The sequence below is a fragment of the Saprolegnia diclina genome, assembly GCF_000281045.1.
Source record: "Saprolegnia diclina VS20 unplaced genomic scaffold supercont1.82, whole genome shotgun sequence".
NCBI classification, from domain to species: Eukaryota; Oomycota; class Saprolegniomycetes; order Saprolegniales; family Saprolegniaceae; genus Saprolegnia; species Saprolegnia diclina.
The window spans coordinates 69,513-85,647 of record NW_008246149.1 but is presented as its reverse complement, the minus strand read 5'-3'; the positions used below and the strand labels follow the sequence as shown (position 1 = coordinate 85,647).

Below are 16,135 nucleotides of genomic sequence, written 5' to 3'. Positions count from 1 at the left end.
TCGTCAGTGTATAGGAATAACTCAATGTAGCAGCAACTGATCGCGTCCGAACTGTACGTAGAGATTGAGGCGGTGGTACGTTTCTGGAAGGCCGGTTGGGTGTACGATGTGCGTTGCGGCCGGTCGGGCTGGAGCAGATGCAGGAGCCACGTCCGGGCAACACGTGGAGCGATGGAGTGTATCTTAAAAACACAAAAAGGCATTAGATATGGTTCCGTCTGGACCTTACGGTGCGGGCTTGGTCTCGGCCTCGGGGTCCATGTCGCCACCCGTGAGGTTGAGCTTCTCCATGATTTCCTTGAGCCCGGCCTCGGACGTCTGGCTGCTCGCCATAAAGATTTCGCCCATGATGAGAAGGCCCTCGGCGCGCTTGACGCGGTCCTTGGCCGACACGCCAGAGTCCTTGAGGAGCTTGAAGCAAATGTTGCGCAGCGTCGACTCGACGTCGACGACCGTGTAGTTCCAAGCAATCTCGAGCACGCTCCCAAAGGTTTCTTGCTGCAGCTTGCGCGACATATCTTCCATGCGCTTGGCCTTCTCGGCCGCCTCCTTCTCCAACTCCTCGTCCGACGTCGCTAGCTCGGTCGGCGCCTTTGTCGGCGTCTCGAGCTTCTTCTTGGCTTCGGCCTTCTCGGCCTTCTCCATCTCTTGACCGGCCTTGCGGGCGACCGAGTAGGCATTGACGGCCGACGTCACGACGCGGTACTTGGTCGCGAGCACGTGCGCCGACTTGGCCACGTTCTTGAGCCCGAGGCCGGCCGCGAGGCTCTTCTTGAAGCCGAGGTGCTTGAGCGCCTGCTCTTCGTAGACGTAGCCGACGACGCCGATGAGCGTGCCGCCAAACGCCGTGGACGCGAGCTCTGACGCGGTCGCAGTGATCGACGTGCGAAAGCTAATGTGGCCTTCCGATGCGTCTTGGAGATACTGGTCGAGGAGCGTTGCGAGGTAGACAGCGCACTGCACCTCGCGCTTCTTCTGCTTGAGCTTGATGACGTCCGTTTGGCCAAAGAGGTGCTCGGGCTCCATCTCGGCCGCGTCGTTCTCGTTCATCTTGCCAAACTGCGACTGGAGCGTCATGAGGTTGAGCTCGCCGACAAAGTTCTCAAACGCTTGGCTGCCGAAAATCATCTCGTAGATCTGGCTGTTGTCCATAAAGAGCTGCGTGTCGACGCCGTCCTTGCCGTGCTCGTCGTAGTTGGCGCGCGACGTCGGGTCCGACAGCACTTGGTACGCGGCGCCGAGCTTTTGAAACTTCTCCGACGCCGTCGGGTCGTTGAGGTTCTTGTCCGGGTGCAACTGCATCGCGAGCTTCCGGTACGCCTTCTTGATTTCAACGTCCGTCGCGTTCGTGGCCACGCCGAGCTGGTCGTAGAGCTCGGTTTCCTTGACCGCCTTGGCCGGCGCTGCGGCCTCGGGCTCGTCGGTCAGCACGGTCGCGGCTTCGTCCGCGAGGCTGTACAAGTACCATTCGTTCGTCTCCGAGTTCCACACCTTGTCTTCGTTTGAGCTCTTGATGGCCATCGGCGTGTTAGCAATGCCACGCGCAATCTGCGTCACGCCCGTCACGGCGCCGCCACCGACCATCTAGATGTGTCAATGACCATCCGCTTCGTAATATGGGCTGCACGTACCACGACAGCCGAGACCGTGCCCATGGCGAGGCCCTTGGCGAAGCCCATGACGCCTTGTTCCTTGGCGCCCACGATCGGCATGCCCACAAAGGCGCCGACGCCGCCAATGAGGCCCTTGCCCATGTTCTTGAGCCCGGACGAGAGGCCCGCGGCCGCGTCCCGCGGGTTGCGCGTCGAGAAGATATCGCCGACCGAGATGCTGTCCTTGCCATTGGCGTCGTCGAACTCGGGCTGGCCGGACGTGAGCTTGAGCGGCGCGCCCGGCGGCCCGGCCTCGTGCGAAGAGTTGTTGGAGCTCATGGGAGAAGACTTCGAAGTGGGCAAAAGCAGCAGCTTTCCCGCACTTGATGTTTGTATGCCTTGCTGTCCGAAACCACCCGCTAAAGTCCTACCGGAAACCTCCCCCCGGAGTTGGCATCTCCCGCCACGCCTGTGCAGCCTCCGTAATGGACGGGGGGGTACATGGGTACATAATTATTTACCCCTGACGGGGTGGTTGCTGCTGCGTACATTGACGGCGACAGCGACAACATCCTTCTAGGCTTCTCGGACGACACTGCGTGTCATTAGACGCAGCGCGTGTCGAGGTTGTGGCTCGCACCGTAGAGATAGAGTGTGTCAAGAAGGTGTCAACCGCGATATCAACGTTGCTGGTGCTCAAGGTGTAGTAGAGATGCTCAGGAGGTCTGCTGGATGGCATTTGCCTCCTTCGCAGCGCCCCTGCAAGCAGCGAGAAGAAGCCTACAGCTGCTTGGTCAAGGGATCCAAGTGCAACTGCAATGTTGACGCGTCCTCAATTTAATTCACAAGCTGCGCACATAGCTTGATTTTTGTAAGCGGAATTGATTATTGCTTTTAAATACAACCGACGTTTGACTAGCATCATCGCGCCCGGGAAAGCATTCCGGTAGGATATGTCCGAATTGAACGCTGACAGGAACGGACTTGATGCCACGAGTCATGACGGACGTCTAGCATGCGAGGTACATGGTCATGACGCCAGCGATCGTCGACAGCACCGTGTCATCGAACGCTCTGCCCATGAGCTTGATGCATGCAAGGCCAAAGCGTGGGGAGCAAGATACCGAATATCGAAGCAGATCCCGCATTTTGAAGCGCCGAATGCACCTCTGAAAGATACGCTTTTTCCACCACAGGCCGACAAGCGATGGACGAGACGCACTGGGTGCGCACGTCCTTCGCTGCTCTCCGCGATGAGACCGTGCTTCTGGACCTCTGCAGTACGCTGCAAGACGGGTCCTCTGACGAGGCGCCGATAACGGCGACGGCGACGAGCGCGCACGGCGTCACCATGTCCTGGGACGAGCTGCACCAAGACGCCGACATGGCGCGGCGCCTCTTGTTTGCGAGCAAGTCGCCGCTCACGGACGCACAAGCCAAGGCGAAGCAGACATCGCGGGCCAAGACCGGCCGCAGCGCGTCGCTCGTCCTGCGCGAGTCGGCGCTCCTCGGCGACTGCCCGGAAGCCGAGGCCAGTTTGAAGCGCCAGCGCAAAAAGAATGCGCTCTTTGTCCGCATGCTGAGCGCGTACGACAAGTGCGTAGCGTCGAAAGAGGTCGAGACTACACCTTCTGAGACGCCGCTTCCGCATGTGCCGGTGCTGGCCCCGACGGACGCGACCGACGTGGCGGCACTGGCTGGAAAGCTCTTCTCGCTCGCGAGCTGCCGCATGCAGCTCACCATCATGAAGGCGCTCGGCGAGCACGTGCAGAAGGAGTGCCTCCGCGACATGGTCGGGTCGATTCTCGATTTTCCGAATCTGGCGTTGTCGCACGTGCGCCGCCACTCGCCCGAAGACGCGACGTTGGCCACGCTCTACAGCTTTGCGCGCGCTGCGCTGGACGCGAGAGCACTCGACGCGATCGAATGCGACGCTATGGACGAGCACGTGCTACTGCTGCTTGCACTGGGCGTGGCGAGCGGCCAACTGCACTTTCTACTGCCAGCACTTTCGACACTGCTGTCGGCGCCGGCGACTGCTACGCCATCGCCTCTCTGTGCGCCGCTCTACGACCGTTTGCTGCATCGCCTCTGCCTGTACGAGCCGACAAGTGCGCTCGGCGTATACGAAGGCACGACGCGTTTGCAGCACGTTCGGCTTCAGCCCGACCAAGTGCCGGTGGTCGTGAGCGGCGCGAGCATCGCGGTGGACGACGCCTCGGTGTACCTCTGGGGCCCCAAGACGGGATTGTACAAGGTAAGCACCGGTACTTGGTCCGTCCTGGCGCATACCGCAGCGCGCGACCTTCTCGACCATTTCATGTCGCCTCCGCACATTGTCAAGGCGATGGCAGGCACGTTTCGCGTCGTGACGCATCTCTTGCAACCGTCCTCGGCGCGGACCGTCGGGGCAGTCTGCGGCGCCGACGACGGACGGCTGCTCTTGTTTTACACTGAGGGCGACACGCTCATCGAGCAGGAGCTCGGTGTCGACGACGACTTGTGGCTACCGCCTACTGGGTCGCTTCTCCGCGCGATCTTTGGTCGCTTTGACGACGTGACCGAGACGGTCGCGGACGCAGCAACACTGGCAGACGCCTATGTCTTGACGCACGCCGACCATTTGCTCTTGTTTTCGGTGGCCATGCCGCTCCAAGACCAGCTGCGGAGTCACCTCTATAGCCGGGGCGATGTCGTGTTGCCGGCAATAACGAAAGCGCTGACGCTCAGCCTTGCGTGCCTTGAGAATCGATTGATCGTCGCCGGGTCCTGTACGAGCTTGGGACTGTTGTTACTGTCGCGCACCGATCTCAGTGTCCAGCAGACGATCGTCCTGCCAGAGGCCACGACGCACGGCGACCAGCGACTGCAAATCACAACCGAAGGCGACTACCTCTACGACGTTTGCGTCCATGGCGGTCATGGGCTTCGCGTCATTACGTACGACTTGCGTGACGGGCCCGTGCACCGGTGTTACGTCGATCTTCGCCTCGACATGCTCCCCAGCGGGGCGATACCAACCAACTGGACTACGGCGGCCGTCTACACGAACGGACGTCAGTTGAGCCTCGTCCACTTGATCGACGGTGTCGTGACGTACGCCTTCTTCTCGCTCCGGGACGGTCTTCTCGAGTCGGTGCAGACCAGCCTTTCAAAAAGTGGTTTTGTGCCCCGGGTTGCGTTCGAGGCGACGGCCAACGCGCTCTTTGGCTACCACCCGCTGCGCCACTGCATCGAGGCGCTTCAGAACACCGGTCCAAGCATCCCATTGCGATCTGCGACGGCGCCGGCGCCCCGGGATATCCTTGCGGCGGCGGCACTGCCGCCGGCAATGACATGGGCACTGCATCTCCTCGGGACGCTCGAGGCCGCGGCGTGGCCGCTCGTGCACGCCGACACAGCGCTCGACAAGTCGGTGGCGGTCGTCCCGTTTGCGGTGGATCTTCGTCTCGACACGATGCAGACGCTTGTTGGGCTCGTTGATCGCTACGGGCGCCGGTTCTGCGCCGGTGACGACCTCGCAGCATGGGAAGTATGCGTGCTGCGGGCGTCCATGACGGTCTTGACCGCCAACGTCGCGCACTGTCGCCATGTCGACGACGCCATTATCGTCGCGTGGGTCAAAGCGAGTCCGCTATCGTCGCTCCTCACTGTGCTTACGCGGTTTCCCGACGGCGAAAACGCGATCGTGCAAGCGGCGCTTCGGCTCTACATGGCCTCGCTCGACATCTTCTACGTCCGACCGACCGACCAGCTCGAAATGGCGCTGCAGTTTCTATCGCGGGCGACCAAGGGCGTATTGCATGTGTCGGAGCGCCCGATTCTGGCGCTTCTGCTACAGCGACTCGCGGCCATTGACAAGGTCCAAGACATTGCGCAGCAGAGCGACGCCGTGGCGCACTTGGCGTCGCTGCTAACGTCGGCGCAGGCGTTGTTTGACGCGCCGACGAGCGACGCGCTCGCAACCGACCTCGTCGCGCTCGTCTACGCCTTGACGCAGGCACTGCTCTGGGCTGCCCACGCCGCCCGCATCGCGTGGTCGACGGCCTCGGCTGCGATTTTGGCCGTCCTCGAGAGCTGTGTGGCGACAACGGCGTGCGCCGAGAGTAAGCGGCACCGGCTCGAGAGCAGCGTCGTCGGCGTCGTGCTGCCGCTGCTGAGCACCGCGATGCATCACTTTCTCACGTCGCTCCAGCACGATACGAGCATCTACACGTCCATGGCGCCGCCGTTGAATGCACTCTTTGCCAACGTGGGGCACTTGGCGACGGCGATGGCGGCGGCGGAAGGCTCCAGCGTGTCCCAAACCACGGCCAAGGTCGTCAAGGTCATCGAGTCACCGCACGAGTATCAGAACAACATGCATACGCTCACCGACGTGCGCGTTCCGGGGGCGAATAGGCTCACAATTACGTTTGACGAGGCGTGTCGCACAGAACCGGGCTACGACTATGTGACATTCTACACAGATGAGACGCAGACGACGTACTATGGCGATGAAAAGTACTCTGGGCGCGGCGACGATGTCAACTGGCCCGGCGTCGGTGGTCGTCCGCCGCTTGTCATTGAGGCCGGCGCGTGCGTTGTGCTCTTTCACACAGACGGCTCCGGCGTCGATTGGGGCTTCAAGTGCACGATCGTCGCCGACGTGCACACACCAACGACGTGTCTCTCGCTGCACTGGCTCCGGCACCTTGAAGAAGGCATTGCCTCGGTCCTTGCCCATATCGCGTCGGCACTGATCCGAACGACGCTGTTTGCGCCGCTCTCGTCGACCGAGGTGACGCACATGCCGCTGTTGAGCTCGCACCTTCTGCAAGGTGGCCAAGAAGCGTCAACCGTCGACGCGCCGGTCGTGGCCTTTCTGCATGCGCTCATCGACCCCGCGACGAGTCCGGTCGCAGAGGCCGCTACGATCGCGCTCAAGACGCACACGCGCGAAGACCAAGGCGCGATTGCACACATCAACCGCGCTGTCCGCGCGGTCGCCGCGGCCCTTCTGCACCACAACCTCTACGGCATGGAGGTCTACCAGTGGGCGACGACGCAGGCGAGTGCGACCGCGCCGTCGCCGCACATCTTGAAAGTGTGGAGGACGGCTCAAAAGATGCGGCAGTGGTTCGACTTGGGCGATGCGGCCGAGTCGAGCATTCATGCGTCGTTGCGGCCGAACGCGGGTCTTCCGGGCTTGAAGCGCCAGCCGTCGGCATTCAAAGGCGCGTCGGAAGAAGCGATCGTCGCACTCTGCGACGCGGTCGTGCACCGGTCGACGTTTCTACTGTCGTTGACACCGGCTTCGTTTGCGTTTGTGCGCGCGGCCAAAGTGCGCTGGGGCCTTCTCGCAAAGTACACGACCGCGCTCTCACGCCAGCACTCGTGGGGCCACCTCGTGCGCGAAGTCGAAGCCGCGACCGAGCTCAAGACACTCCTCGAGTACCGCCGCAGCTCGTACGAACGTGCGACGCAACTTCTGCCAAAGTCGGTGACCGAGCTCGTGCTCGAGTTTGTCCAAAGCGACGTCGTCGTCGACGACGTCACGACTATCTTGCGCGTGCGGAAGGACCGCGCTCGTTTGCGCGACCTTGGCGTGCACATTGTCGGGTCGGCACTCGCGGCGACGACAAGTGCGCGCAGCCAGCTCCTCTTTCTCCACGGCTTTGCGACGAGTCTCCGCGGCATTGGCACCGAAGATCCGTGCGCAACCAACGTTCATTTCTTCAACAGTCTCAACGGCTGCGACGAGCGCCAGCGCGAGCGCTTGAGCCAGAGCATGCTCTCGTGCTTGAAAGCATGTGCGCGGATTCTCGAGGGCACGCTGCAGCATCCCATCTCGCCAGTCGACGCGGCCTTGCTCACGACGCTCCTGAAAGCGATGGCGCTCGACTACGACGCGCGCGACGCCTACTTGCTCTACGAGAGCAAGGTGCTGCCGCACATTCTACGCCTCCTGCCGTCCGAGCACGTGAATCTGCGGCGCGCAGCGCAGTCGATGTTGCGCGTGCTCCTCTCGCACTTTGTGGCAGTCGACGACGAGCCCGAGACGCCATCGCGCGAAGACGTGTCGCAGTTCCAGAAGCAGCTCCTCGCAGCCGTGCGCCTCCAGCTCGAAGGCGTCGCCAGCGCCGTTGTCACAGCGTCTCGCTCGTCGGTCCAGGCCCTCGGCCGCCATCTCGCAGGGGCCACGGCGCCGTCTGTACCGCTGCTGGTCAACCACTCGATCGCGTTCTGGATCTATGTACCGTCGCCCAATATCCAATATGCGCTCAAGGTCGGCGACGAGGTGCGCCGCGGGCCGCAGTGGGACAGCAATGACGACGAAGACGGCGGCGACACGGGCACGGGCTCCGTTGTGGGCATTCCAGGGCCCGCCATGGTGCAGGTCTCCTACCTCCCTGTCAATAGCGCACATTGTTTCAACCCCTACCCCTAGGTGAGCTGGCACGCGACCAAACAGATTTGCATCTACGTATGGGACCCGGTGACGCCGTCGTGTCAAGTGCAGCTCGTGGACGAAGGCATTGGCGGCATGGTGTTTTTGCACGGCAACCGGAATCTCGTTGTCGACACGGACGACATGGCGCCGTGGAGCCACCACGGGCTCTTCCTCACCGACGACGCGCAGCTCAAGTACGTCCTTTGCTCGGGCACGGACAAGGACGTGCTTGTCGAGAGCACTGACGCGCTTCACAAAGACGCTTGGAATCACGTGTGCATCGTCAAGGAGCATGCGTTCTTGAAGCTCTATCTCAACGGCGTCCTGGACACGCACCACACGCTCGAGAAGGAGCTGCTGCTGCCGTCGACGTCGAACGAAGCGCCCACGATACTCGAAACGTCGCACCCGTGCGCCGGGACCCCGGACGCACTGTCCGCCACGTGGCCGATCCATTACCCCGGCGCGTCATCGCTCGTGCTTACGTTTGATTCGCTCTCGCAACTCGACCGCGCCAATGGCGATGCCCTGCATGTGACCAAGGGCAGTGCGGTTCTTGCGACCTACACGGCCCACTTCCCCGGCGCGTATGGTCAACCGTACGTCTTCCTCGCGTACAAGAACGACAGGAGGATGAACATGGCGTTGTGTAGACCGCTGATTGTCGACGGCGACAGCGTCACGCTGCGCCTTGACTCGACGAGTATGAGCGCGAAATGGGTATACAATTGATCGAGGTTTTGAAAGCTCATGCTCGAGGCTAGGGGTTCCGGGCGGTGGTCGCGCCTCTGTACGGCGACGCCCGGGATGCCACTGGCCACGTGAACGGCCACCCGTTCTACTTTGGCGAGCCGCCGCCGCGCGTCTTGGATGCGCCGTCCAGTCAGTGCTGGCTCGCAGCGTTCGATGTGATCAATGTGCCGCTGCAAGACCACGAGGTCCAGCTGCTCATGCGGTTGAACCCGCAGGAAGCGCCGCCCAGCGTGTTCCCGATGGACCGCGCGCTCCACACGCTCGGCTTGGTCAAAACGTGCGCGCAAACGAGCTTTGGGCGGTCATTTGTCACCAAGCCCGTCCTTGTGCGGCACCTGCTTGAGGTCGTGCTCTTGGGCCCGACCGAAACGCGCTGCGCGGCGCTCCACGTGCTCCGGGACCTCACGCCGACACTGGACCCAGCGGTCGTCGACGACGAGTTTGCTGTTGCGTTTCCGGACCGCCCCGCGTTTTTGCTCACGCTGCTCGAGACTGTCGGGACGATCCTCTCCGTGTGGCAAGCGCCGTCGCCGCTCGTGCACTGTGCGCAGACGCTGACGCTGCGCATGTCGGCGCAGTGCGCCATGGGCCTCGTCGACGCCCACCTGCAGTTTCTACGCGCCCTTGGCCGGAGCCGCGTCTGGAGCGCAGCGCTTTTTCCCCATTTGGAAGCGAGCTTTGCGTGGCTCGGGTCCACAGCGATGACCGCCGACGACACACTGGCGTTCCAGCGGGCGCTCGCGGCCGTCGCGGTGCTCGGAGGCAGCTACGATGGCGTCGTACTCGGGAGCCGCGTCCGGTGCTGCGTCAACATTGACGGCAAGGAGTCGGTCGAAGCCGGCTCGATCGTGCAGTTCCATCTCCGCGGCGAAGCGCGCATGGCGTCCGTGCTCTTTGACTGCGACAGTAGCCGTCCGGTCGACGTTCCTATTGGTGACATTGCCTGTGACGACGGCGACGATGCGACCGACTTGTTTCAGTTTGCGAGTACGTCGGTGCCGGTCGTCGTCGAGGGCCTCAGTCGCTTCTTGGCGCAATCGGTATCGCGAGCAAATCTGCCGACCATGTACCTCCCCCGCCGCTCGCGTGTCGAAAAGACAGAGGTCGTCGAGTCGGAGCACCCGTACCCGCACAGCGCCGACATGACGTTCGCTGTCGACTTTGCCACCGCCGATGCGGTGACGATCGTGTTTGACCCCAAGTCGAGCACCGAGTTGGACTGCGACTATGTGCAGTTCCGAGCGCGCGACGGGTCCCGCGTGTATGGGCACGACAAGTACAGTGGCGCGCACTTCCCCGGCGTCGGGATGTTGCCGCCGCTCGTGATTCCCGCATCGTCTTTTGATGTCCTCTTTCATTCGGACAGCAACAACAACGACTGGGGCTTCCGCTTCACGGCCACCGCCATGATTGAGCGCGAAGAGCTACCCCCCGAGGTGCCCCCAACACCGGCCTTTGGGGCGTGGTGCGACCTCCGCGCCCGGTGTCTAAAAGTGCTGCAGCGGTACACGCCGTCGTCGTTCTTGCCGTCGTTGCCGCCCCAGTTGCTCGCTGACGTGGCATCGATCGCTATCTCGCCCTTTGACGGACGCCCGACGGCGGCGATGCCCAAGTCCCAAGTGTTCGAGTCCAAGCACCCGTACGCCAACTCGATCTCCGAGTACATGGCCGTCACGTTCAAGGGCGCGAGCGAGCTCACGATCACGTTTGACGGACAGTCGCGCACCGAAGATGGCTGCGATTACGTCGTCTTCTTCAAGGACAAGACGCTCACCGAGCGCTGGGGGTGCCACCAGTACACTGGTCGGGCTGGCACGGAGAATTGGCCTGGCTGCGGTGGCCGTCCACCGCTCGTGATTCCGGCCGAGGGCTTTACGCTGCTGTGGTGTACCGACTCGAGCAATGTCGATTGGGGCTGGAAGTTTGTCGTGAAAGCCACGTTCCCGAGCGTGACGCCGCTGGCGTTGACGACAGATGCGCTCAACCAGCGGTCGTACCACGTAACCGAGATGCTCTACGAGCGCATGCGGCCGTCGCTTGTGCCGGATGCTAGTGCCTTTGACGGGTTTGCCCGCGCGACGGCGCCACTGCCGTCGCTTCAACGCTATCTGAGCTACGTGCCGTCGACAGAGTCGACGCCGACGACGACGTTGATGCCAGACGCACGCTACCGCGTCCAGCCGTTTGAAAACGTGGCCATCCACACCGATTGCAACGATGAATCCGACATTGTCGACGTCTTGACACCGACGACGACGGTGCAGGTAACAGATGTGCGTGGCGACTGGTGCCTCGTCGAGACGACGTCGGGCGACAAGGGGTGGTGCCAATGGCGTCGTGGCGACCGGTGGATGCTACGGCCTCTGGCGCGCCCGTGGGCGCACATTGACGAAGACACGGTGGTCGTCGGCGTCGACGACAAGGCGGTCATCGCATCCGATGTTGACGAGTCGAACGAAGAGCAAGACGAGTTGGCCAACTTTACGTCGCACTTCACGATCGAGGAGATCAAGGGCCAGAGCCACCGACTGCAGTCGCTCGCGGTCGAGACGGCCAACGCCCAAGCCATCCAGGTCGCTCGGGCGACATTGCTCTCGCTTTTCCAGCGTTCGGACTTCCATCTCGAGGCGTTGGGGGTCTCGAGCGGTACCTTTCTGGAGCTTCTCGTCGTCTTTCTCACTGCGTCAACCACGTCGATCGACGCCAAAGCTGCGCTGCGCAAGCGCCTCGCCGAGTTTGTCGCGCTGCCGACGACGGGTCTCCCGCTGCTGTCCAAGGTGGTAGACTACTACGTGCACACGCAGGCGCAGCTGCGAGACGCGCTGCCGAGGGGCCGAGCGATCGTGCGCTCGGTCGAGAGTCCGCACCCGTATCTGGACAATGCGGATACGTACTGGAAGGTCGAGATTCCTGGCGCGACGCAGATCCAGATTGTGTTTGACGCGCGCAGCAAGACCGAAGGCGGCTGCGACTATGTGAGCTTTTGCAATGCGTCGGACCGAAGCATTATCTATGGTGAGGCGCAGTACTCGGGGCGGGCAGGGACCGAGAACTGGCCTGGAGTCGGGAACCGACCCCCGCTTCTCATTGACGCCGACCGCTTTGAAGTGTATTTTCATTCGGACGCAAGTGGGAACGACTGGGGCTTTGCGTTGACAGCCTACGGTCTCTTGGGACCCGAGATGCCGTCGCCAACGTCGCTTGGGGACGCACCGCGCGCGGACGTTGCGCGCTGGCTCATGGACGCGCTCTGTGCCGTGCCGCACAAGTCGACGCAAGTGCTCGACGTCCTCTACGCCCCGCATGTGCTTGACGCGTGGGCGACAGCGCTCACGTCCATGCCGCAGACCGCCAAAGTGTCGGCGCTCCGCATGCTTTCGTATGTGGCCTTGGACGCGAATTCCTGGCAGCATATCGCGAAGCAGCGAACCGCGCTCTCGGAGCTCTTGGAGCTCGTCAAGAAGCGCATGTTGGCGCAGCATCGCGCCGAAGAACGCTCGGACGTCAAGTCGGTGTACCTGCAGAGCTTGGTGGAGACGGCGCTCGCTCTCGACCATGCAGTCGAAACCCGTGGGTTTCCCGCCCCCGCGTCCCTCTTGCCGGCGCCCATCGAGCTCGTGTGTACCGACGTCAACGCGCTCGTCGAGTTGTCGCCCCACAGCATGTGGCACCGCGGCTGTACCCATCACCTCACCGTGCAACTGCAGTCGTGTTCGTCGGGCGTGACCATCGGTGTAAAAACACGAGCAAAGACGCCATGGAGCGTCCTCTGGTCGTCGTCCAAGACGCCGCCGCAGAGTGTGCAAGCCCTTTCTGTGACGTTGCACGACGGCGACGTGCTCACGCTCGACGCCGACTTGAGCCGAGGCCGACTGGCTTTGCGCAAAAACCGAGCACTCGTCGCGTCCGCGCCCGTGCCGCCGGAGATCACCGACCTCGTACCCGTCGTTGCGCTGGCGTCGATCAACGACCGCATTGTCGTATCGTCCGAGTGGACGCCGCCGACGCGGATCGATCCAACGTGGTACGCCAAGCTCATGGAGAGCACAGCGATGCTCCTGGCCGAGACGAGCCACAGTCCCACGACCGTGACGCTCGAGAGCTTGCATCCACTCCCCGACGACATGGCGACCAAGACCGTCCGTTTGCCCGGCGCCATCAAACTGGAGGTGCGCTTTGACCGGCACACGCAGATGGGCTCCCAAGATACGCTCACGCTCGCCACACCGTCGCAAACCGTCGCGCTCGTCGGCCTCGACGGACAGCTCGACCCGGACGCGCCAGCGTTTGGCCCGATACCACCGACACCGCAGCTCGCCTTGGCACCAGGCGACGTGGTCGTGCGTGGCGACGACTGGATCTACGGCGACGAGGATGGTGGGGCGGGGGCCGCGGGCGACGTCGTCGAGCTGTGTAGCTGGAAGCAGCGGGCGGGCACGGGCGTCAAGGTCCATTGGCGCGGCACCAACACCACCGCACTCTACCGGTATGGCTACAACGGCCATTACGACGTGTTCCTTGCGAATGTGCGCGTGCCACCGGTGCTTTGGCTCGACGGCGACAGCGTCACGATCACAGCGACGCCGTACCAGGCGTCGGTGCAGAAAGACATTGAGTTCAAGGGCAGCTTGGACTTTCGGCAAGAGACGGTCGTGTCGCTGCCGATAACACCGACGCTGCGATTGCGGGATGACTTTAGCCTGCAGTTTTGGCTCCGCTTGAGCGACGATCTGCAAAGTAAGGAGTCGACGCCGCAAACGATTTTGTTTGCGGGTGGCGCCGACGCCAATGCGTGCGTTCACATGAGCGTGACGGCCGACTGGAAAATTCGACTTCTCTTCAAGAGTGGCGGCTTCCTCGACAGCATGCTCTCGGAAGCACTGTCGCCCAATGCGTGGGCGCTCCTCTCGGTCGTCGGCAGCGGCTCGGATGTGACACTCTACAAGAACGGCGAAAAGTGGACCTCCCATACCTTTTACGGTCGCACCGCGTACGCGACGCCCTTTGGCACGCTCTTCTTGGGGTCGTCCGTTGCTGCAGGTCGCCTCGGCTTCAAGCAGTACACTGGTCTGCACGGTCAGCTCCACGATGTCAAGGTGTGGGATGCGCCGTTGACATCGAGCGACGTCCGGCGCGAGTTTCTCGACAAGGGCCGTGTCTTGCCGAGTCGTTTGCCGCCGTCCTTGTGTCCGTGGACGACCATCAACAGAACGGGTCGGGACCTATGTACGCTCAAAGCATCGGTCGCGGTCCAGCGCGGCAAGGTCTATTACGAGGTCGCGCTCCTCTCGGGCGGGTCGGTGCTGGTGGGGTGGGCCTCGCCGCAGTGCACGCCGCGACACAAAAGCTCGGTGCTCGGCGATAATGGCGACGCCTACGCGATCGACCTCCACAAGCAGTACATGTGGCACGACGGTCCATTGCCGTTCCAGACGCCGCTCGAGACGGTCGTAAAAGCGGGCGACGTCGTCGGCTGTCTTCTCGACTGCGACGCGGGCACGATGGCGTTCACACTCAACGGCCACCGCGTCGGTGACACGTTTGGCGCCCCAACGGCATTGCCACAAGCACCCACCAACCGTGTGGCCGCGCTCCGGGTCGCGCCGATCCTGCGCGACCCGAGCACACCGCGCAGTATGAGTGCGCGCGAGGCCAAGATTGCCGAGCTACTGGCCATGGGCTGTTCGCGTCACAAGGCCATCGAAGCGCTCCAGCGCAACGACCAGGACGTCGCGGCCGCGCTCGAGTGGCTGCTGCACAACCCGGATATGTTGGTGCCGTTGGGGCCGCACGTTCGCCTCATCGAAGAAGCGCTTCCGAGTGCCAACCGATGGCAAGACCGAGGCGGCTTGAGTCCTGCCGTGTCGCTGAGTCCCCTCGGTGCGCAAGGGGTGGCTTGGAACCTTGGGCAACGGTCGTTCCAGTACCTCCCAGATGGGTACGTCGGTGTGCTCTCGGACGAGCACGCACCGACACCGTTTGTCGTCTACGACTGGGCCGAAGACGGATGGGAGCCAATTCAAGTGCGCCACAAGCTGCTCGACCTCTCGCCTCGGTTGTTGCACCGGTGGCGACTGGACGAAGGCCACGGCACGGTGCTTTGCGACGCACAGACGTCGACGACCGGTGTCGTGGCGTCGACGACGGCGGCGGCGTTGCGCCAGTGGAAGTCGTGGCTCTTCTCGCCCTTATACCAGCAAACGCTCGGCGCGTGGGGGTATAAGGTCACCATCTATGGCCACTATCACGCCGAGAGCGCGCCGCGAACACGCTTTATCTGTCCTGGCGACCTCGAGTACCCGCGCCCGCACAAGCAAAACGTGCAGCTGGTCGAGTTTGCCAACGCCAAGTTTACGCAACGGCAGCTCGACGTGGCCCACGGGCTCCGCGTGTCGTGGTCGGAGATTGCGCCGCACGACGACGAGCTCGTTCGGTGGCCGCTCTTGTGCGACGTCGCATACGGTCGAGTGGCCGCGCCGGGCGACGACACGCTGTTTGCCAACCACGACCGACTCGCAGCGCGCTTCAGCTACCTCCAGCAGTTCAACGTTGGCTTGCACCGCCTGTTGCCGTGGGTGCAGCTCGAAGCCGACGCACCCAAGGGCAGTCTCACGGACATGCTCGGGCGTTGCCGAGGGCTTCTCTTCCATCGGCTCAAGAAAACGCTGTGGGACGCGGCACTCAAGCGCACGCAGCGGCCGGGGGCGGCCGTCGACTTGACGCTCAACCGACCGAAAGCGATGCGGCAACGGGCAACCGGCGTGCCCGACGAAGACGCGCGGTCGGCGCTCTTTGCTCAAGCCTTTCGTCAGCTCAACGCGACGGAGAACTATCATTTTCGGCGCCACGACAACGTCTACTACGTCAAGTTTCTCGGTGAAAACGCCGAGGACGCCGGTGGCCCGTACCGAGAGACCTTTTGCCAGTATGGCGCCGAGCTCCAAAGTGCGCAGCTGCCGTTGCTGCTGCGCACACCGAACGCCGCGCACAACGTGGGCACTGGACGGGAGAAATGGGTGCTCCACCCGGCAGCGTTTGGAACTCAGCACCGGTTGCGGCGACGTCTTCTCGAGTTTCTCGGCAAGCTCCTCGGCGCCGCGGTCCGATCGCGCGACTACTTTGCGCTCGACTTGGCGCCGCTCGTGTGGAAGTGGCTCGTCCATGAGCCTGTTGGAGTCGACGACCTTGAAGCCATCGACCGCATGCTCGTCCAGTCGCTCGCCAAGATTCGGACCATCGACGAGCTCGGCGTCACGCCCGAGATGTTTGAGGACATTGTGCTCGAGACGTTTACAACGCTCTCGATCGACAACCGCGTCGTCGAGATCACGCCCAACGGCCGCCAGCAAGCTGTCAC

At 62.8% G+C, this 16,135-nt stretch overlaps 2 protein-coding genes across 2 annotated transcripts; one reads left to right on the top strand and one right to left on the bottom strand.

Moving 5' to 3' along the window:
• Positions 1 to 172: 172 nt before the first annotated feature.
• On the bottom strand, positions 173 to 1,972 carry SDRG_14985 (hypothetical protein). Its single transcript, XM_008621147.1, has 2 exons — positions 1,632 to 1,972; positions 173 to 1,584 (listed from the first exon to the last, which is right to left on the bottom strand). Exons 1-2 carry the CDS (start codon positions 1,929 to 1,931, stop codon positions 226 to 228), a joined length of 1,659 nt encoding a protein of 552 aa, XP_008619369.1. The 5' UTR covers positions 1,932 to 1,972; the 3' UTR covers positions 173 to 225.
• An 827-nt stretch (positions 1,973 to 2,799) lies between these two features.
• On the top strand, positions 2,800 to 16,048 carry SDRG_14984 (hypothetical protein; the record flags this gene model as incomplete). Its single annotated transcript, XM_008621146.1, has 5 exons — positions 2,800 to 7,971; positions 8,023 to 8,624; positions 8,679 to 8,745; positions 8,790 to 15,928; positions 15,970 to 16,048. 5 exons carry the CDS (start codon positions 2,800 to 2,802, stop codon positions 16,046 to 16,048), a joined length of 13,059 nt encoding a protein of 4,352 aa, XP_008619368.1.
• Between the last annotated feature and the right edge of the window lie 87 nt (positions 16,049 to 16,135).

What these genes read in the sequence shown, in the direction of transcription:
- SDRG_14985 (XM_008621147.1), bottom strand. Translation starts at nt 1,931, where the DNA reads ATGAGCTCCAACAACTCTTCGCACGAGGCCGGGCCGCCGGGCGCGCCG. An exon ending in GCACGGTCTCGGCTGTCGTG is followed by an intron (nt 1,585 to 1,631) that starts GTACGTGCAGCC and finishes TGACACATCTAG; the next exon opens with ATGGTCGGTGGCGGCGCCGT.